General features: G+C 60.6%; 1 protein-coding gene across 1 annotated transcript in view; it reads right to left on the bottom strand.

Moving 5' to 3' along the window:
• Positions 1-20582, bottom strand: part of CACNG4 (calcium voltage-gated channel auxiliary subunit gamma 4) — a 51176-nt gene that overhangs the window by 4134 nt on the left and 26460 nt on the right. Inside the window, exons 2-3 of the mRNA XM_061393066.1 lie at positions 5080-5163; positions 928-1068 (exon numbers count right to left, since the gene is read on the bottom strand). Of these exons, the coding sequence (XP_061249050.1) occupies positions 928-1068; positions 5080-5163 (225 nt within the window). The remainder of the gene's footprint in view (positions 1-927; positions 1069-5079; positions 5164-20582) is intronic.

Genomic DNA, 20582 nt, shown 5'->3' with positions numbered 1-20582 from the left:
GTGCCAGGAGCTGTGATGACAATTTAGGGAAGAGTTGCTGCACTTCCTTACATTTCTGGCATCGATCTGCTGGAACGAAGCCAAGAAATCAGGTGTCCTGTTCCAATAAGCAGCCCTGGGACCTTGGCCGGACCGTTCTCCCCACTCCTGGGGGCCCCCTGGGGGCCGGAGGAGGTCGTGGCCGAGCTGAGCCCCTCAGACGCCCCAGTCCCTGCCCATACCAGCACCTCAGGCCCACCGGGTTCTCCACCGGACGGGTCTTCTCCGCGTCCGCAGCAGCGGGGCATATAGTATGCTGTCTGCAGCCGGGCTCAGACAAGCGAGTGTGAAGCCGTTTTGGAGCCGCCGGGAAGGGAGTGGTGTCTCTTGGCCAGGAGACACGGGCAGTAAGGATGGGCAGGGGAGGCTTCATCCCTAACCCTAACCCCTCGCCTCCTCGCTCACCCTGCCCTAGGCATGCTGGCTTCCCCGCTGCTGCACCCTCTCTGGCCGTGTGCCCCTCACCTGTCTTTACGTGGGCAGCTCCTTCAGGGCTTGGCTTCTGAGAGTGCCTCTGTGTCCCTCCCTGACCCCCGCCTGAGCCAGGCTCCCCTGAGACAGGCTTGTAAGGCGCTCCTCTGTGGTATTTTGCACACCTGGACTAGCCATTATTATTTTTAATTGAGGTGGAGTTCATAGAACATAAAACTAACCCTTAAAAGTGCACACTTCAATGTCATTTAGTACAGCCACCACCTGTATCTAGTTCCTGATCATTTTATCACCCCAGAAGGAGGCCTGATACCCACTGGGCTTCTGCTCCTCACTCCCTGCCCGCCCCCCGGACTGCTGAGGTGAGTTACCCACAGGGATTTTACCGTCTGCCTGCCTGCTCCCCCCACCCCCGGGGGAGCACTGCGTGCAGTGGGACCCGAGCAGACAGCTCACCTGCGGCCACGAAGAGGATGCCGGCGCTGAGCACGATGTTGTTCTTGCGGCTGTAGAACCTGCCCGCGCCGATGCAGAGCCCGCCGAGTAGGAGCAGGATGGTGCTCAGGATGGGGAAGACGCTGGAGGCGCGCACGATGCCTGGCCGGCAGAGACAGAGTGGAGAGGCCATGAGACTGGCCCTCCTTACGGGCCCACCTGTGGGGCACAGGGGAGCCCCCTGACCTTGAAGGTTCCCCTCTGGCCCTGTAGACCCGAGGTAGGGAGGGAGTGGCTGGTGGGGGGCAGTCTGGACCAGCAAGTGATGGCCCTGGCCTGCGGTCATTCCCCTGTATGCCAAGTGGCCTGGAGTCACCTCTGCCCGGGTCTCTCTTAGCCTCTCCCTGGGTGTGGGTCACACTTCTGCCAGCCAGACGGGAGGAGAGCCCCTCAGTGACCCCAGAGAGCCCACTGAGAAGCTGTGGGACGACCCCTCACAGCCTCCTCCTTTGTGGTGGTTTATTACTGCGGCCTTAGGAAAAGAATACACTACCTTGTCAAGGTTGTGTGAGAATCTGTGGACTAAGATACACAGAGCACTTAGTAGGGCCCCAGGGGATACGTCGGCTCCCGGAGGGCCTGGCTGGGAGGAAGGGCAGGGGCGGGGGCGGGGTGGAAAAGGAGCCCTGAGCTCGCCTCCCAGCCTGGGGGAAAGGCCGGCCCATGGGACTGGAGCGCTGGGAGGACCCCTTTGCGAGCCAGCTGAGTGGGCTTGCTGCTTTCAGCCTCTGAAGGCAGCGCTTGTCTCCCTGTTTGTCAGCCCACCAGTGTGTGCCCTGCTGCACAGAGAGGGGTTTGTGTGGGGCATCAAATGAGGCTCTTCTCTCCGCACCGCACCCCCCCCCGCCCCCGCCTTCTTGCAGCCCCCGCCCTGGGGGAGGTTTCCTGTGGGCTTCTGAAACGCTGCTCTGATGTGCGCTGGCCAGCACAGCGGCCGGGGCCCTCTCAAGGCCTTGGTCCTGCGGTGGGTCTGAGGGGCTGGAGGCGGGGAAGCCTGGAGCCTCTAACGTCGCCGAGGTCGGCCGGGCCCAGAGCCCTCGTGCACCCTGCCTGCCTGTCATGTGAGGGCCATCCCTCACCACATGGGCTTGTCTGGAGCGCTGGACATGCAGGCGCCAACCGAGGGGCAGGCCGGGTCTTACACAGAGCCGGGCTGATGTCCAGCCCACTCCTGGCCACATCCAGCCCTGGCAAGGATCTGAGTCTGCCCAGAGGCACAGCGTGGGCTCCGGCAGCCCCGACACCAGCACTTTGAGGTTAGCACAGAAACCCCCCACCGAGCCTAAAATGCGGAGCCTGGGAAAGGGGAGGGGCCAGGCCCAAGGCAGGGGGGCAGGGATTCCAGAGGCCAGTTGGGCTGGCGGGAAAGAAATGGCAGGGGGACCAGGGCACACAGGCCGGCTGGCCGCAGTGCCCGGGACCTTGGCCTGTCCTGGAGTATTACCTACTCCCTCTGCCCAGCTCTTCCTCAGCCTACTTCCTAAGCTTACGGGCATCTGCTCTCTGGAGCTCAACTTCAGGGCCAGTTCTCGTTGTTTCTGCAGCCTTTGAGGGGAACACCAGCCCCTTGATGGAGATCAGTTCTGCCCTCCCCACTCCACCAAAACTCGAGGTCACAGTCCTGGAGCCAGCACCCTTCTCTTCCTTGGGCTCCTTAATGAACCCACGGGTCTCCCCACAGCACACGATGGAGGAAGCACTTCCTTCTCGGGTTGTTAGCTTCCATCGCTGACGTGCCCTCATTTCATGTGGGAACCCACTGCTGGGCCCTCCCAGCCTCACATCTGGCCCTGGGCACCCTGAGGGGCTTGCGGGCAGTGAGCCTGGCACCGGGCACCCCGGGGGGCTTGTGGGCAGTGAGCCTGGCACCAGGCACCCCGGGGGGCCTGTGGGCAGTGATCCTGGCACCGGGCACCCTGGGGGGCTTGTGGGCAGTGAGCCTGGCACCAGGCACCCCGGGGGGCTTGTGGGCAGTGAGCCTGGCACCAGGCACCCCGGGGGGCCTGTGGGCAGTGATCCTGGCACCGGGCACCCCGGGGGGCCTGTGGGCAGTGAGCCTGGCACCGGGCACCCTGGGGGGCCTGTGGGCAGTGATCCTGGCACCGGGCACCCCGGGGGGCCTGTGGGCAGTGAGCCTGGCCCCAGGCACCACGGGAGGCTTGCGGGCAGTGTGAGCCTGGCCCTGGGCACCCCGGGGGCTTGCGGGCAGTGTGAGCATGAGGCCAGGGAGTAAGTGGGCAGTAAGTGGGTGGCACAGGCTCGGTTTACTGCTCCTGGTCCTCAGCCACCTTTCTCCCTTCTGCTCTGGGCCTTGGGTGGCTGATACCAGGGACCGGATCACTGGGGTCCCTTCACTCTGGCTTTGGAGACATTACTGCCCTGGCTTCCTCCTGAGGACAAGGACGGGGCTGAGGTGGCTGTGTTCCTTTGTCAAGCCACAGATCCTGCCTGGTGGCCCGGGCCTCACAGCTCCTCTGGTCCAGGAGCCCGTACCTGCCTCTGTCACCCGCTGAGGCCAAGGGCCAGAGGTCCTTCTGCTGCTCCCGCCTGTGTGCTCACTGCCCCTTCCCCATCCCTGCACATCTCTGTAATCAGTCCTTCACTAAACGCCCTTCCTTCTTCCTGTCTGAGCATCTCCTCTGCTTCTGGCGGGGACCCCAGGAAGCCACACGTCGGACCTCTGGGCTGACGTGTCTTGGGGCCCATCCAGAGATGCCAGCCCTCTGGGGACCAGGGTGGGGGCACGGCAGGAGGTAAAGAGGAAGAGCTGGCGCCAGTTAACCTCAAGTTCAAGTGGGAAGTGGGAGGGAACGGATGCTTCTCTGGTGTCCCCTTCCCCACAGTCCCAAGGCCCAGCAGTGGAGCAGACCTGCCCCAGAGCCTTGGGAGTCGTCTGCCTGCCCGGTGGGTTCTGAGTCAGGCCTGAGCACCAGTGGCCACCCTAGATGGCTGTGCAGCCCGCACACCGCGCAACTCATGGTGTTATTCATGCCCCGCTCTATGCCAATGCCATCCCCTAGTGTGCCCCGTGGAAGGCGTGTGCTCAGTTCAGTACTGGCCCCCAGAAAGCAGAGAGAGAAGACAGGCAGGAAGAAGAGGAGAAGCGGAGGGGAGGGATAGGAGGCAGAGCCGGTAACACTGTTTCCGGTTCTGGCTCTGGACTCCATGGGGACCACATGCTGTTCTGTTTCACGAGATGACTCAGAACCAGAGTCCTTTCTCTTAGAAAAAACAGTCCATAAGCAGGTGCAGAGTGAATTGTGTTCCCTCTGTGGACGCTGGTATCGGGGGAGGGGATGGGAGCAGCTCTGCGTGTGTCTGGGCTGATGTGGAAGGGGAGATGACTTCAAAACCATGCGGGTTTTCCATTTCCAGGTTCCTCCCCTGGAGGAACGAGGCTCCATCCTTCCTCCCAGGGAGGTAGCCACAGCCCAGGGATGAGATCTGGATGTGGGGCGTGGGGCTGGGTTTGTCCTCTGACCTCTGGTTCCAGTTTGGGGGCCAGCCCCATCTCAGGACCTGGGCAGGGGACTCAGGGGCAGAGCTGGGGGCTCCACCAGTTGGTGCTAGAGAGACTTGAGGCCCATGGACCCGAGGCTGGTCCCACAGGCTGCCTGGCACCCACTGGCTGTCTCAGTGTGTGATTTAATTTGACTTGTCAAGAATAGATTGCTGGGTGGGGGTGGGGAGAAGTGGGCAGGTCCAGTGCTGGCCGGGCAGTATCCTTGGGGTGTCTCAGCCCCTCAGGGATGCTGGGCCTGGGCAAGCCAATGTCTCTAACGTCCTTGCCTCAGAACCAGCTGTTGCGATCAACTCCTCTGAAGACAGCAACTTGTAGCAGCCCCGGGCAGCGGGACGCCCCACCCTCCTCCCCTCTTGCCAGCCCTGAGCTGGTGTGTCCTCCCAGCCAGTAACTGCATGGGGGTGACCGGCGTGTCACAGCAGGCTAACCATACCCCATCCTCTGAACTCAGTATCCTGAGTCAGAGGGGAGTGTCGGGAGCACCCAGAGACCGGCCCCTCTGCCCTCACGGGGCCTATCCTTCCTCCAGCGCCTGCCTGCCTCCCGTCCCCCGTCCCACAAACAGGGGGAGGCAGGGTCCTGACACTCACGGAGGAGGTACTCCGAGCTGTCGTGGTCGTAATCGTTGTCCTCTGGGAAGTGGTTGATCCGAAAGCAGTGTCCTTTATAGATCCCTGGGGGAGCAGAGGAAAAGAGCTGTGTGAGTGTCCCGAGGGCCCCCACCTCTGTTCACCCAGACTTGCGTGCTGTGTGTGTCTGGCTCTGGGCAGGCTCTGGGCTCGGGGGAGCAGAAGGGCAACCCAGGCATGACGGGGAGGTCGGCAAGGGGGTCGGCGCACAGAGGCAGACCACTCAGCAGGCAATGTGCCCACAGCTGGCCGTATCCCTCCGTTGGGTCCTGAACTGCTGCCTTCAGAGCTGGGGTGCTGGTCTCCAGGGCCCCTGTGGGGCAGGCTGGCCTTGGTCAGGACAGTGGGGGACAGCTAAGGGTGTCACGGATGGCACCCTAAGTGGGACACGCTTCGATGGCATGCTCTGTGTGACTCAGGCACGAACAACTTAATTACCCACCTCATCTCCTCTGTAGAATGGGGACAACCACTTGCCTCTTCTCCTGGGACCTGAGCTGACACCGAAAGGCCTGCAGATGCCTCCTGGCCTGCGGTGATGGCTCAGGGGAGAGTGCTGCTGTGGACCCAGACATCACCCCCTTCACTCTGCGGGTCTCCCTCGGTGGCGAGGGGCTGAGCTGGGGGTGAGCCGTGAGCATTTGTGACAAGAGGGAGCAGCACCAGGCAGGCTGGTGTCAGGGTGGCCAGAGTGGGGGCCGCGGAGGCCAGACGGGGCCGCGTGCAATTCCAGGCGTTGGGGGGATGCCATGCCAGTGTTTCCAGGATGGTGGGCGAGGTGGCGCTCTGCCCTTCCCCCCACCCCCTGCACAGTGGTGGGCGAGGTGGCGCTCTCTGCCCTTCCCCCCACCCCCTGCACAGTTTTGGGCTACTTTAGTTTTGTTGTTGTTCAGTTGCTAAGTCGTGTCCAACTCTTTGTGACCCCGTGGACTAGAGCATGCCAGGCTTTCCTGGCCTTCACTGTCTCCCAGAGTTTGCTCAAACTCATGTCCTTTGAGTCAGTGATGCCATCCAACCATCTCATCGTCTGCTTTATGGGTCTAAACAAAATCACAAGTCCCCCATGCTCGTCAGCACAATCACTAAGAGTTTGACAATAACCTCCCTTCAGAGCTGTTCTCCAGGGGCCAGCGCTCAGCCGTGCCTCTTCCCACCTCTTTCTCTGTGTTGCACACCGGGCTGTGCACATGTCTGTGAGGCTCCCCTGCTTTTGAAACACTGATCTTTTTACTTGGAGGTAATTTAGATTTACATGCAGTTGCAAGAAACAGTGCAGGGAGACTCCGTGTCCCTGTTACTGAGTTTCCTCCAGTGATGACATCACAACCAGGGTCCTGACAATGCTCATCAGGGACACACACCACCCTGCAGACCCCTCATGCCACCCACAGCCACATCCACGCCCCTGACCCAGGGCAACCACCGAGATGACCGGAATCAGACAGTCCGTAGCCTGTGGGGACTGGCCCTTTCTCTCAGCATAATTCGAGATTCACCCGTTGTGGTATCACCAGCTTGCTCCTTCTGACTGCAGAGCAGTAGCCCATGGCACAGCTGTGCCACAGCCTATGACACCTGGGTCATTTCCAGCTGGCACACCTGTGGTTTCCAGCTGTTTCTACTAATGCTGCTACGAACAGGTTTGGAGGTGAATCAAAGTCACACTTCTGTGGGCTAGATGCCTGGGAGTGCAGCTGCTGGGGTCGTGATGCTGCGTTTGTTCTTAGAGACCCCATGCTGGTTTCCAGAATGGCTGTATCCCCTATTTTGAAAAAGGGATAATACAACACACCTCACTCTGTCACCTGCTCTTTTCATGTAATAACATATGCACACACCTCTCAGGGTCAATACCTATGGATTTAACTTTTAAAAAGCCTTTCTTTAATAAAAAGTAATAAGCTGATACCAGTCCAAAAGTTGCTGAAAATCTTAGGAAACAGCACAGGGACTAGAGAACTAGCACCTGCTCCCACACGGATCATGCTAACACTGTGTTTTGGCAGAAATGAGAAAACCGTATATTTATATATTTAATATAATGCATATGAAGAAAACAGACTTGAAGCATCGTTGCACACAGACACGCTAGCTCCGGAGGCCTTTCCAATGCATTTCACCAACCTCCACTCTGCATTTAGGGCACTATTTTCTATTTGATAGAAATTTTAAATAAGAATCACACTGTCCAACATATTAACACACTTTTCACACATTGCCTTAGGTGTCTGTGTCACCACGCGTGGTTACGGTTCACCATCCAGCCGAGGGGTGGGACGGAGGGGCAGCGCCGCCAGCCAGGGCTGGGCTGGGAGGGGGCCTACGCGGCCCGCAGAGGTGCAGGGCCCTGGGGCTCCAGACTGTGAGATGACCGTGTCCTTTTGTTCATCAAGGCAGCCCTGGGACCAGCACAGGTGAGCTGCCGTGCGAGAGGAAGCGTGACACTCCTGGTTCGCCTGTTGGAGGCCAGCCCTGCAAGAAGGTGGACGGACATGTGGGCCTTCCTGCTCCTCCATCAGCTGCGGGGCCCCTGGGCGACATCCAGGGATCCGAATTACTGCACCTGCAGAAGGGTCTTCCAGCTGGGCGTGCGGTGAGACACCCAAACCCTCAGGCTGCCAGAACCCCTGGTGTGGAGCTCCCCCCACCCCGATCCCCCAGCCAGTGGCGGGCACCTCTCCCCTCCCAAGCAAACAGCTTTAACTTCAAATTCCTGAGAAGTCAACCTGCCTCCATGAAACTCCATTTGTGGGAATTACATGTAACCTCTGGGAATGAAAGAATCCATCATCTATCATGTGTCAACCCTTCAAGTTATCAAAGAGAGGAACTGTGTCCGACGGGACGAAGGACCAGCTGTTTTTCCAGCCATCCGGGATTTGCACAAAAATGAGGACCGAGGCTTGAGGATGCATGGGAGGTGGCTGGCAAGCTGCCACAGTTGGGACCAGACTCGTCCCCCTGCCTGACCTTATCACGGGCTGGAAGCCCGACCGCACTCCCACCAGCCCGCTCCCCTGACCCCAGCCTAAAAAAGTGGGTGCTGCAGAGAGCACATGGGGAGCCTGATAAGATTGCCCCCTGCCCCCAAAGGCGAGAACCTGGGTACTTGCCCTTAGTGGTTATGCCCAAGGTCGTATCTCCCCATTTCCTTCGGCCATTTGTCTATCAATGGTTCCAGCCTGTCTCCAGCCTCGTTCCCGGCTCCGGGTCACCCGGAAGCACAGCCCCCACAGCAGCCCCCTGCCAGGGCTGGGTCTGACCCCCAGAGCTCAGGGCCCTGCCCCGCCCGTCTCTGGATCGTGAGCTTCTGCTCCCGGACCTGCTGTCCCTGAGACTCAGCCTCCCAGCCTCACTGCCACCAACCTGTTTCTGTGGAGTGTTTAGTCTGAAGGACTTCACATTTATCCCTGTCAAATCCAACTTTGTTAGCATCGGCCCCAAGGCACTGAACAGGGAGAAAATTAATGGCTGACGTGAGAAGAGCAAACCCCAGCCCGCTCCCCTCACGTGTGTCCTCTTTCGGTAATCAGGCGGTTGCTGTGTTATCTATTAAGATGTGGGCTTCCCAGGTGGCACCAGTGGTAAAGAATCTGCCTGCCAAGGCAGGAGACATCAGAAACACAGGTTCGATCCCTGTGTCAGGTGGTGTGATGACGACCTTCAACGCGCTTCCTCTGGGCCTGCAGAGCGTTTTCACCGTCGCTACCCCCGTGCTCCTCGCTGACGCCCACGTGCCCACACTCACCTCTCTGCCCACCTTCGCTCCTCAGAGCGGCCCCCAGGCCCGCACAGCATCACCCGCTCCTGTTACTCTTGCCTTTGACCCGTGGCACTGGGAAGGTCACCCAGGGGGACTGCACACAGGCTCCACGCTTGTGGAGCTGGAGGCTTGGGGATCAGGACCCCCACCTCCGCGGGGACCTCTGAGCAGGAGGGTGGGAGCCGCTGGGGAGACGTCCCCATCCTTTACCTTTGGGGCCCCTTCTGCCTGCTTCTGGGGGTGGGCCCCTGCAGGACCAAATCAGCGACGGGCAGTTTAGGGCCGCCCCTCACACCGCTTTGGGCCCCAACCTGGGTTTCACGCCACTGCCCCCCTCCCACCTAGGACACTGCACCTGCACGCAGGCCCTGGCTCAGGCTTAGATGGAAGCCGGCTCTTCAGCCCTTCTCATCTTTGTAAAAACACACCTTTGAGGATGCAAGGAGGAGGCTTAGAGATGTGGAAGCCCTGCTCTCCCGAGCCTTGGGGCAGGGGCCCGGCTCCGAGCTGAGCACGGAAGCACTGCCCTGGGTGTGAAGGAAAGCCTTTGGTATCCTGGAGAAGCAGCCCGGGTGTCCCTGCAGAGTGGCCACCCTCCTGTAACTGGGACCTCCCTGTTGACACAGACGGGCTCTCCCCTCTCCAGCCTTGAGGAGGCAGGCCGTTGAAAACCGCGGCCTGGGTCCTATGGAGCAGACCCCGCTCCTACAGAGCAGCTCTGGGCTTGGAGGCGGCATGGCTGGGCTGGACCTTCCTGGGGAGCCTCAGCTCACTGGCTCGTGAGTGACTCCATGAGGCCCCATTGAACAATTCTGACCTGCAGCGCCTGCATCCAACGTCCATGTCTGAGCCCCGGCCACGTGCTGGGTGCTGGGGGCTCAGCAGGGGCAGCGGACCCACCCAGGACCCACCCTGGAAGCTCACTGCCTGCTTCCTGGCTCATGGCTGCTCTGGGCCTCATGGCTCCCTCTGCAGTCAGATGGGCCGTGTGACCACTCCAGCAGGACATGAGCAGGAGTGACGGGAGTCCTTCCTGGAGAGGGCTCTGGGCAGGTGCTGCAACCCTCCCCCAGACAGCCTCCTCCCCACACCGGTCAGCCAGGGGATGGTAGAGCCACAGGCCGGGCCAGCCTGGATCCCTGATGCCTTGTGGAGGAGGGCCACCTTGTAGAGGACTGCCCCATTTGCCTTGTGGGCAGTAAGCCCGCATTGGTGTGTTTCGGTTGCAGCAATAATCAACAAGACAGGCACGGTCTCTGCTGACCTGGAGCTGTCCAGGTGCACGGTCATCCAGCGACGACAAGGACAGGGGTCTGAGCGGGGAGCCCAGAGTTTCCGAGAGCGTGTGATCCAGAGGTCAGACAGCTTCTCCTTAACTGGAAGACGGGAAGTGTCTTTACAGGCTTTCAGAGCTGAAGTGGAGCCTGAGGAGGCCCTTGTGGTCAGAGAATTTTGAAGAGGATCAACCCTGGTGACGTGGAAGGTGAATCTGTAGTTTTAAACTCACTTCCTAGAGATGCCTTCGGACCAGACTGAGCTCCGACTGGAGTCTGGGGAGGAGCCCTCCACGTCCTTCCCATGGCCAAGTGCTTGGGATGCAGAGCCTGGGCGCCCGAGCCCGGGAGAAGATTCCCTCGTGATCTTGTCTCCTTCCTGACACGGCCTTTAGGTCACTGAGGCGCCTGACCTGCTTGGGGTGTTCCTCGGTGTTCAGTGGTTTACCCACTCAGCCCTTTGCCCACTCTTTCCTTTAGGTCAGAGTCTACCTGTTGATCCTGGGCCCTGTGGAGCCCAGAGCCTCAGTCCAGCTGGCAAGAGCCCACCACTAGCTGGGGAGGCGAGTGGTGCATCAGGCATGAGGGCTGAGTGCTGGACGGTACTGGGCAGCTCGGGGAGGGCTGCGGCCCAGCAGAGCTGACCAGTGATGATGGGGGCCCCAGAGGAACGGCCGGGGTGCGCCTCTGGAGGAGAGCTGTGTGAGGGGGGCGGGCGGCGGGGCGGTGGACTTAGGCTGAGAGAAGTGGGTGGTGCAGCCACCACAGGGCGGCCTGGATTCAAGGCTGTCCGCTCCGAGTTGCCTCCCTGACTCCGATGCTGGAGAAGGGTCCCCATGAATGCAGGGACCTTTCGCTCCTAACGGCCTGGCGTGTTGCTGATTCTATTCCCAGCCTGGCTCAGGGGAGATTCGACCTGTTACATATGCAGGCCTCACCCCAGGGCCTCTTGGGCATCTTATTTTAGTCCCTGAGGAGGCCAGCTGCCCGGGAGATGGCTCCCCTGGGATTAACAAGCTCTCCCTTCATTGACCGCCTTGAGCTGCAGCACCCTGGGAGGAGGGAGGTGCTTAGAGTCAGCAGCTTCCTGCAGCTGCCAGACCAACCAACCATCGCAGCCTCAGTCTTCGTGGTGGTTAGCAGCGTGGGGGGAGGGTGGGGGACCACAGATCGGCCGGCCTCAGCCGTTGCTCACAGGCAGTCATGAGCAGAGAATGTCTTGAGCAGTGATGGTCCTCAACTTGAACCATTTCAGATCCAAAAGAGTAGAATGGGTTCTACTGACACCCGGACCTCCCTCGGCTCTGGCCTGTAAGCAGGTGGCGGACAGGCCTCTGAGAGATGCTTCTGGTCTGCACCAGCAGGCTAGGGGAGTGTATTAAAGAGCAGAGACATCACTTTGCCAACAAAGGTCCATATAGTCAAATAATCTATGGTTTTCCCAGTAGTCATGTACTGATGTGAGAGTTGGACCATAAGGAAGGCTGAGTGCCAAAGAATTGATGTTTTTGAACTGTGATCCTGGAGAAGACTCTTGAGAGTCCCTTGGACTGTAAGGAGATCAAACCACTCAATCCTAAAGGAAATCAATCATGAATATTCATTGGAAGGATTGATGCTGAAGCTGAAGCTCCAATATTTTGGCCACCTGATGTGAAGAGCCGACTCATTAGACAAAACCCTGACGCAGGGCAAGAGCAAGAACAAGGAAGGGGCGACAGAGGATGGGATGGTTGGATGGCATCATTGACACAATGGGCATGAGTTTGAGCAAACGTGGGGAGATGGTGAAGGACAGGGAAGCCTGTCGTGCTGCAGTTCATGGGGTCGCAAAGAGTCGGACATGACTGAGCGACTGAACAACAGCCCTGGCCAGGGATGCTGGGTGCACATCTGGTCCGAGCTGGACCACTTCCTGCAGGTGCCCGGATGCTCCCTCCAGAGTCCGGATTGTGGATCAGAAGCAGAGGGCACCCAAGGGCAAAGCGACTGACTCTGGGGAGCTCGAGAATGGGGTGTTCTCAGGGGTTCGTGAGGCCAGCCTCAGAAGATGTGGGCTCTCCCCTTCCTAGTCTTGGCTGCTAAACTCTTAATTCCACAGAACCCTCCACGTCCTTCCAATAATATCTTCCTTTGGGATCAAGTCAGAATTTGGTTTCTTGCCCCAGCTGGCCACACCTTCATCAGAGATTCCAGCCCAGCTCTTGGGGGCCTGGGTTACATGTCATTCCTCAGGGCAGGTGTGCAACGCTTTTCTGAGACATAGAGGTGAGTGCAGGTTCCCAGGAGACCACGGGACCTGGGGGATAGGAGGCATGATCTCGGGGGATGGGAATACGGAGCATCAGCCCCAAGGCTCCAGTGTGGAAGCTGTGTGGCCCGTGAATTTCAACCTCTTGAAATCTCGGTCAGCTGGGGAAGCCCTCCCTGGGCTGGTTCCCGTCTGTAAGCTGGGGACCCCGCAGGGAGAAGGTTCCTGTTGTTGGGGGCTCCTCCATCTCCACCACACAGAGCCCTCTGACTTCCGGGGGCCAAGGACCCAAACCCAAGGCGCCAGTCCCCACCCACCTTGTGCTCCCCCTACCCTGGAAGGAAGGCCTGCTGAGCAGCCAGGACCCCAGGGCTGCCTCTGCTCACCCCCTCGCCAAGGCCCAGCTGCCTCATGCCCAGCTTCCTGGCACAGGTGCGGGCAGGACTCCTGTGTCACACTCTCGCCACCCACTGCCCCTGTCTCTTTAGGCAAGTGCCCTGGGGACCCAGCCCCAGCCTCAGCCTCCTCCAGCCCCTGTCTCCAGAGCACGGGTTATCCAGGCTTCCTGCCGAGATTCATAATTGAACGGGGCAGGGAGATTTCCCAGAGCTCGCTTGTCTCCGCACAGGGAAGCGGGCGTGCAGTTACTGTCTCTGCGAGTTCTCCACTTGAATCTGCTTGATGACTGCTGCTCGGACGAAATCTCCGTACCAGACTTCAGGGTTTTCTGCTGCTTCTTTCTTTCTTTCTTTCCCTTAATGAGCCAACACGGAGCTCCAGGGGCGAAACGTCTCTCTGCAGAGCCCAAGCTTTCCTGTTGGTCTGGCTCCGCAGACCTTGGGAATGAAGGCTGGGGTGAGGGGTAGGGTCACGACCTCCGGAAGGAGCCCTTGAGACCATCCACGCCTCGTGCTCACTTCCCGCACGAAGAACCTGATGCCCGTCCCCGCGGTGACAGGCCGGCTGGCCTCTGGGCTCCGAGTCCAGGGCTGTTTGGCCATCCCCACGGCCCGCTCCGGGGCTTGTTCACAACCGGTAAAGGGTTTGCTTTCTGGAGACAGCTTCGACTGTCAGAACTCGGTGGCGAGGGGGGGCCTTGTGCTGCTGGCGGGGGAGGCCAGGTGTGCTGCTAAACAGCGCACAGGACAGCATCCCCCTCAACAGAGGGGCGCATCCCCAGCTGCCGTGCAAGCGGCCCGAACCCTCCCTCCCCACGCCCGCGGCAGACGTTGCGAATCTCTCGCCGTGCCTTTCTCCCCGTCACAGCCTAAAGCCCTCTCAGTGCAGCCCTCCACGCAGAGGCTGAGTCGAGACCAGAGCTTTCGATCATCCCAAGGCCAGACACCACAGAGACGGGAGGCTCTGAAGTCACCCTGCCGGGTCGAGCCTGGCTCTGACGTCACTGCTCACTGCGTCGTCTCGGGTCCTGGTTAATTGCTGTGCTTCCTTTGCACCGTCTGTGGGATGGGGATCGTGACTGGGAAACCTTCAGAGGGCTGTTCGGAGGCTCCCAGGAGGCACTGCTGGCTGTAAACATCCCAGAGCCCGGGACAGCCCGTGAGCTGATATGACATTAGCTCTGGTGCCTGAGGCAGCTGCGCGTCAGAGGGAGGAGGCCAGTGTCATACCCTCCCAGGACGGCCTCGGACTCCTGTGCCTGCGATGTTTCAGCTCGGAATGGGCAAGGCCCCGACTCTCAGAAGGCCCAGCCAGATGACCACTGCCCCTCAGTCCCGTGAGTGACAGACCGACAGGCAAGGGCTGGCTCCCACTGGGCACCGCTCCCTGAAAAGCCCGGTGCTAAGCTCTCCCCATTTTCTCATTTACACCTCAAACTATCCTATGAAATAGGAGCCCCTATTTTACATGCAGAGCAGCTGAGGCTCGAGAAGGCAGGTAACTTCCCAAGGCCGAAACACTCCCCTGCTCCTGTCTGATCAACTCCAGAAGCAGAGCTCTGCCCTCGGGGCCACCCCACTCCCGGTTCTGAGACTGGAGACAGAAAGGCAGAGGAGCCGGTGTCCAAGAGGCCCCCATGCTTCCTGATGCCCTGGGGGCAAGGGGCTGGGGTGGTGCATGTCCGCCCTGGAGTCTCCTCAGGCTGGGAACAACTCCCCAGCAGCCGGAGACTGAGTTCAAACCCAGTTTTCAAGACCCGCCCCTGCAGTCTGGAGCACCAGGTTCCAATTCTCCCACACCTGCTGGAACTGGGGCTGGCAGGGCGCTCACTCAGGAGACACCAAGTTGTAGATTTGCTGCTCACAGACAGGACGCAGAGCCCCCAGCTAACCAGCACCCTGTCCCTCTGTGCCCAACCCCCAGAGCCCCGGGGCCGGCCTGTGCCCAGGCCACTGTCAGCAACTTTCCAGGAAAAGCTTCACGATTTTTGTTAACTTCCATTCTGTTCGGAATCAGAGACCATCAGTCCCCACTCCCAGGAGCCTCCCACCCCTGCCCCGGTGCTGGCAGAGCATCTACGGACCCACAGCCGTCCAGCCCCTTCGATTCAAGCGGCAGCCCCACTCTGAGGGCCTGTGAGTGCCAGTGGGCACTGGGCTGCGGTGGGGAGCCGGCCAGCATCTCTGCCGAGGCACCCAAGTGCAGGGGAGCCTGTAACCGGGTCAGGCAAGCTGCCCAAGGAGCTGGCACTTGAGCTGAGCCCCAAAGGATGAGCAGGAGTCGGCCATGAGCACAGCCTGGAACGGGTGGAGCGGACGGCACAGCAGAGGCCCAGGGCAAGAGGCCAGTGGGCAGGGATGCCAGGCAGCGGCTGGAGGTGGAGGGTGAGGAGGAGACGGGAGGTGGGGCCACAGAGGCAGGGAACCTTGAGGGGTTAGACCAGCCACCAGACGGGCTTTTGGATGGTCTGACCCTCCCCGGGGTGGGGCAGGAAGCAGTTAGAATCCAGGCTCAGGGATGAAAGCCTCACTCGGGGGTACAGGCTGGTGTGGGGTAGGGAGGGCGGGTTCCTCATCCGTCTCCAGGCTGACCGCAGCCCCTTCCTCCCTGCCAAGAAAGCAGCCTTGGTTTAGGGACCCACGTGACCCCCAGGCGGCCTCCCCGGGCCGCCTGTGCCCAGACTCCCCGAGGACCTGCCCACCAGCCCTCCCGTGCCCGCTCAGTCAGTTCCACAGGCCAGGCCCACACCCCATATCTGTTCTCAGCTGGGTTCCGGGACAGGTGCCCTTCCCCGGCTGCAGGCCCTTTAATTCCAGGCACAGCTCAACTTCCCTCCCCATCCTCCAGGAGGCTGGAGTGAGGCCTGGGGCTTTTGCTTTCAGGAAAAAGGAAACAAAATGTAAAAGCCAGCTTCCCTCCCTCCAGGGCACAGCAGGGCTGGCTGGAGCCGGGCGAGTAGGGGCTTGGTGGGCTGGGACGCTGCAGCCTCAGCCCAGGAACGGCGTGGAGCAATGGTCCTTCTGAGCCAAGCAGGACGTTCATGGGGAGGATAACAGTTAATGGGAAGCCACACTGCAGCTCCTCCCCAGGAAGCAGGAGAAAAGCTGCCAAGAGACACAAAGAAGAGGCTGGAGGCCAGGACGAAGCGCGACTCTGTTCCAAGGGGCCCGGTGAGGCCGGTGAGGGGCCCTGGTCATCACCTGATGAGGAAGTGGCCAGTGTCTGGACATTGCCCAGCCTTCTCTCATCTCTGACGCTTCAGTCTCTCACCCACACTGCATCCCAGGCCCACTGAGAGTGGGGAGAGGAGACAGCCCCTTCCTAAATGAGCTGTTTGAAGCCTGCTCCCCGCAGGGCGCCCCTGGACAGCCCGAAGCACTGCCTCCTCCTTCCTGACAGTCTGCGGATGCTCCCCTTTCTTGCCAGACTTTGGAGATGCAAAAGGATGAAAGTCTGCAGAGGTGACCCTCGGGGGTCGATGAGCAGCTGCTCCCACACTAGCCCTGTTACTAGGATAACTACCGCTGTCACCAGTAGCTAATACTTATCGCTTAACATTTATCATTTGGTCCTCACTACAAACCGTATCCTGCGGGGGCTCTATTATTGTCAGCTCCATTTTACAGATGGAAAAACTGCAGCCCTGAGGGGTTAGTGACTTGCCCAGGGCTGCCCAGAGCTGGTATTAGGACACAGGCAGTCGTCTCTCGAAGCCGGAACCCACTCAGGCTTCCCCGTCCATCACACTTTACACGATACAAATGCTCAGGCACCAGCTGCCCAGGCAAGGGCTACGGGGCCCAGCCCCAGCAATGATGCCCCGCCAGCTCCCTGGGCCGTCTCAGGAGCACCTGCCTCTCCCCGGCCTGTTCCAGACCAGGTGCCCAAGTGGATGAGACGGGGTGTCTCTTGGAAGCGTGTGCAGAGGGCTCTGGAGGGGTTGGGGAGGCAGAGCTTCGAGAGGGAGAAGGAACTGGAAACGGAGCGGAAGGCAGGGAGGGGACTGGACGGGTCCCCAGGCCTGGCCCCGGGTGAGCTCAACCCCACGCTGCTGCCTGGGGGGCGGGGGTGGGGGCGCGCACCCAGAACCCACGCGGCTCAGGAACGCACCGAGGGTGCGCCTGAGACCTGCTGGGAGGACTCCCCGCTCTGGGGCCCCCAACGGACGTCCCCACCAGTGGGCCTCTGTGCAGAGCGGCTGTGAGCGCCCTGGGCCCTGACTGGAGGGAGGCGGCCCCACCCCACTGCATGGGGCCCTCCTGGTTTCCCCGCCTCCCTCCACCCCGCCTGCTCCTAACCCCCAGACGGCCCCTCGAGGGCTCTCCCTTGGGCCCCTCCTCCTTGGAGGGACTGCTGCCGCCCCACTTCCTGTCTGAACGCCCCGGTGACCCTCCCTCCTCTCCACAGGTTCTCAGCACTCTGCGGCCTCCAGCGCCGTCCACAGCGTCCCCACTGCAGACTGAGCCTGTGGCTGCCGTGGACACCGACGTCCACAGGGACCCACTCGCCTCTAGCGGGGGCCCGCTCCACCCCGCTCCTCCGCCGGCCCCCCCTCCAGCCCCTCCTGTGCTCCTGCCCTCCGGGCCGCCCACCCCATCCTGCTGGTAATTCCTCTGTCAGCCGATCCGCAGCAGTTTTACCTCGTAGGGAGCCTCAGAGCCTCTCCTCCGGGCCCATCTGAACTTTCTCTTAACTGGCACCCTTGTCGCTGCCTCCTCGGAAGGTGACCTGGTGACTCCGGACTCTGACCAGGGCGCCGTGGGGCTTCCGACCTCCCCCGGGACCAGGTCTGGGCCTGGCAGCCCTCGTGGGCTGTTCCCGCAAACCCTGTGCCCTGGCTGCCCCTCAGTGGCACTGAGCTGAGCTGGGCTCCCGGCTCCGTCCTGCTCTTCCGAACCATGTTCTGCTTCCTGCGCTTTCCTGGCCTAGAGCTTTCCTGCCCCTTCCACCTGGGGAGCTCCCGGTCAGCAGGGCCAGCGCTGCCCTTTCCAAGAAGCCCGCCCAGACCAGCTTCCCATTCCCTCGTGAGTACCCATGATGCTCTATGCAGCTTCCTGTTTTGCATTTAATTGTGTGTCCCTGAGTCAGGGAGGGTCTGAGGCTTGTCTGTCTTTGAATCTGCAGCTCCCATGATCCCGGTTGGTGAGATTGCATAAACTTCTGTCTCCAGAGGGGTTTCTGAGGGCTGGGGGGTCAGGGGCACTGCTCTCTCCTGGCCCCTGATTCCAGGCCCACAGGGCAGGTGGGCAGAGCATCCAGGCTGCACCGCCCTCCGCCCTCCCCTCCAGCGACGACCCCAGAACCCCCGCAATAAGGCCGAGAGGATACGCGTGGCCTCTGCTCACGAGACGTCAGCGATAGAGCCGCTGTCACTGACCCCCCTGGTCAACACGTCACCCCAGGAAGCGCGAGCCGACGGTAACGTGATGAATACGACTGTGCTCTCGGAGAATCCCTGGAGATTCGCCCTCTGAGAACCATGGTTGGGATCCAGCGTGACCGGCTGCCAGACCAGCTCCATTTTAATCCTCTCCAAAACGCAGAGTCGGACACAACTGAAGCAACTTAGCAGCAGCAGCAGGAGCAAAACCAAAGGCTGAAGTGAGAGCCGCAGGAAAAAGGAAAACCCCCAGGTCTGTCTGGATCCCACGTTCAATACAAAACAGCTGTCCTAAATGCCAGTGTCTCGATGTTTTAGAAGCAACACCAGCCCCCACGGAGAGGTGTAGACTCCAGGGTCCCGGCCTGCCGGGGCTGGGGCTCTGAGCCCCCACTTCTCAGCTGACACCGCAGGTGGCAGGACCGCGGTCATGCACTCAGCCGCCCATCCCCATGAGACCCAGATCCCGACACAGGATCCCTTGGTGCCTCCATCTGGGGACAGAGCCTGGCTGCCCACCTCCAGCCTCAAGTAATAGCCAGAGAACAAAGCTTGTTCAGGTGCCGGGACCCAGGGCAGCAGTGCAGCCATGGCTGGCAGCCAGTGCCTCGTCCAGGGAGGCCTGAATACTTTACATCTAATGCCTCTGAGTTATGGGCTTTATACCTTTAGATACCAGAATAAACTTGATTTGAAATTGGCCCCAGGGGACATTTGTTAAAGAGAAATAAAGATGTTAGATGCAGTTTCAGATGCTTGCCTGAGCGGCCCTTACCACCGGCGCTCACGAGGCTATGAATCTCTGGATAATCCGGGGAGAATGTCCCAGCCCTCCGCATATCAACGCCCCGCCTCCCGGTCCGTCAGCAGCCCCTTCCTGAAATAGCACCTTTTCCCTCACCCTCTGTCCCTGGGGCTCTGAGAAGGAAGGCAGGGAGGGGAGCCAAGAGTGGGGTGTGAGGGCCAGCCGCCCTGCATTCTATCTGTTCTTTTTGTTACTTGTCCCCATTTCACAGAGAAGGAAACTGAGGCTCCTGGAAGCGCTGTGGAGAGCAAGAGGAGGGAGCCAGGACCTCAACTCAAACATGTGGCCCCAAAGTGCACGCTTTTTACTGACATGACACCCAGCTGGCGGTCACCACGGCCCGGCCACCCAGGTCGCCTGCTTGGCAGTAGGCTGAGTCTGTTACTATTCGTACTCAGCAAGGTGCTTTCCCCTCTGTGCCTTGTTTTCTGCTCCCAACAGCCAGGATAACCCCAGCCCCTCCGAGGGTGAGGGTGAGGGGAAGCGGCGAGGACCTTGGCAAGGGCCTGGCACGCCTTCTCCACGAGCACCTGTTCGGAGAGGAGAGGCACTGAGTCACGCAGGCCCAGACCTCGAAAGGCTTTTGTACTTGAATGACAGGACGTGCCCAGCTGCCTGTGTGTGGGTGGCGATAGGGAGGGGGATGGACAGGTGTGTCCCTGCCCTGCCCAGCCCAGCCCCGGGGGTGGGTGTGGAAAGCTGCCCTCTGCCCCCAAATGCATGCACTACGCTCTGGGTGCAGGGGTGACCCGCTGGCAGGAGCAGCACAGAGCAGATGCGGAGCCCCGGAGCCAGGGGCCAGGCCTGCCCAACCGCGCAGAGCTCTCCCGCTGAGCCCTAATTCACAGGGCTGCTGCCAACGCTCATTAATAAATGATGGAAACCGCTCAGCAAATGTCGAGCCCGAAACGTGCTGTGCGGCCCCCACAAGCCAGGCCAGGCAGCCTCGGGCTGTGAGGCTGGCGGAGAGCTCTCCGACCAGGGCGAGCCCGGGCTGGCGACCCCCGGCCAGCTGCAGACACGTGGGGCTGATGCTCCTGGTGGTGGGCATCCCCTCGGGGCTTCCCTGGGGATGGCGGGGGCAGACAGATTCAGAGGGCTGTCTGTCTGCTGATGGGAACAGAGCTGCCGCTGGAAAGGTCAGCCAGACAACAGAGAAGGAGGACACATAATCCACATTAGGAGACACCTGCTTGTGGTCTGGGGTCAAGGGGGAGTGAGGTCACAGGGCCAGAGGCCCCCTTCCCTCCCTCCACGTAGCTTGATTTGGGCAGACCTTCTGGGGGAGAGAAGGCACTCCCACGGGGGCCCCCTGGCACTACCACCGACAGGGATCCCACCTTCCAGAGACACTTGCTTGGGTCATGTTTCTATCTGTGGCCCACCCAGGACAGATCCAGGTTTTGTCGGGCAACTGGACGGGCCCTCTTAAAGAAAAAGAGCACAAACACACAGCTAGAATCCAGGCCTGGGAAGGGCCCGTGCAAGGGAGCACCCGAACCTCGGGCTTCTTCAGCGTCAGGAAGAGCCCACCTCGTGCTGGTCTCGTCCGGAGAGAGCAGTGCAAACACTGTGGCCACTCCCAGCTGTCA

This window comes from Bos javanicus, chromosome 19 (assembly GCF_032452875.1).
Source record: "Bos javanicus breed banteng chromosome 19, ARS-OSU_banteng_1.0, whole genome shotgun sequence".
Classification (NCBI taxonomy): domain Eukaryota; kingdom Metazoa; phylum Chordata; class Mammalia; order Artiodactyla; family Bovidae; genus Bos; species Bos javanicus.
Note: the sequence above shows the minus strand (reverse complement) of the source record. Positions and strands in the feature narration are given on the sequence as shown.